General features: G+C 58.0%; 1 protein-coding gene across 1 annotated transcript; it reads right to left on the minus strand.

Annotated features, from left to right (window-relative positions):
* Window positions 1–238: 238 nt before the first annotated feature.
* On the minus strand, window positions 239–586 carry DQ04_23921000 (hypothetical protein; the record flags this gene model as incomplete). Its single annotated transcript, XM_009318199.1, has 1 exon — window positions 239–586. One exon carries the CDS (start codon window positions 584–586, stop codon window positions 239–241), a length of 348 nt encoding a protein of 115 aa, XP_009316474.1.
* Window positions 587–765: the final 179 nt, after the last annotated feature.

The following is a 765-nucleotide window of genomic DNA, read 5'->3' on the forward strand; positions in this document are numbered from 1 at the left end:
GCCTTCTTCTTTGTGCATGCCCTATGAGCTCAGTGCGTGTTGGTGATGATGGTGCGCCTCGTGTTTCTTCCGCTGGCCCTGTCGTTGTGCTGCGCGTGTGGGTGCGTGACGGCTGCTGAGCAATCAGAGGGTTCCCTGAATGGCTGCGATGCATAGAAGTTGTCGCCAGGATCCGGTGAAATGTTGTCTTGTACTGGGCGACACAAAGGGCCTCCTATGACGGCGTTGGGGTGCGCATTCATGCCGGTGGTTCCGCGCTGTGGGACGACTGTGATACGAAGCGGTGAGATGTCGTCAGGCTTTGCAGGCCGAAGGCGGTTCCTGGTGGTGGTGCTCGTATCCACACTGCTGGTGAAATAACCCACAGTGGTGTACGGCGCATCTCTGTGCCCCAGAGTGAGGGTGGATGAAGTCTCCCCCTCGAGCGACTGCTCTTCGAAGCGACAGTGCGATGCCGTTTCACGGTGGAGTTACACCAGATGCGGTCAGTGTGCCTCCCAGGCGAAGAGTGGTTGTCGTCAAGTACACCAAAGCGTCTCCTGCCTACGATGAGGGAGTTCACATTGCGCCGGGATGAATGATTCATGAAGGATGATTCCGCTGCTCTAGCTCCGTTGCCACGCTACCCTGGTGCGTAACTCCCTGAGGCTGAGGGAACAGACAGGTGGGGTGTTGATTAGGCTCTCGGGACTGCTTGAATGTGTGAAGAAGACGTTGCCGACAAACAGACGGGAGCCGCGGCCCCTCCTTCGATTACCCCCAGGG

The sequence above is a fragment of the Trypanosoma grayi genome (genome assembly GCF_000691245.1).
Source record: "Trypanosoma grayi strain ANR4 Tgr_2392_V1, whole genome shotgun sequence".
In the NCBI taxonomy this organism is placed as follows: domain Eukaryota; phylum Euglenozoa; class Kinetoplastea; order Trypanosomatida; family Trypanosomatidae; genus Trypanosoma; species Trypanosoma grayi.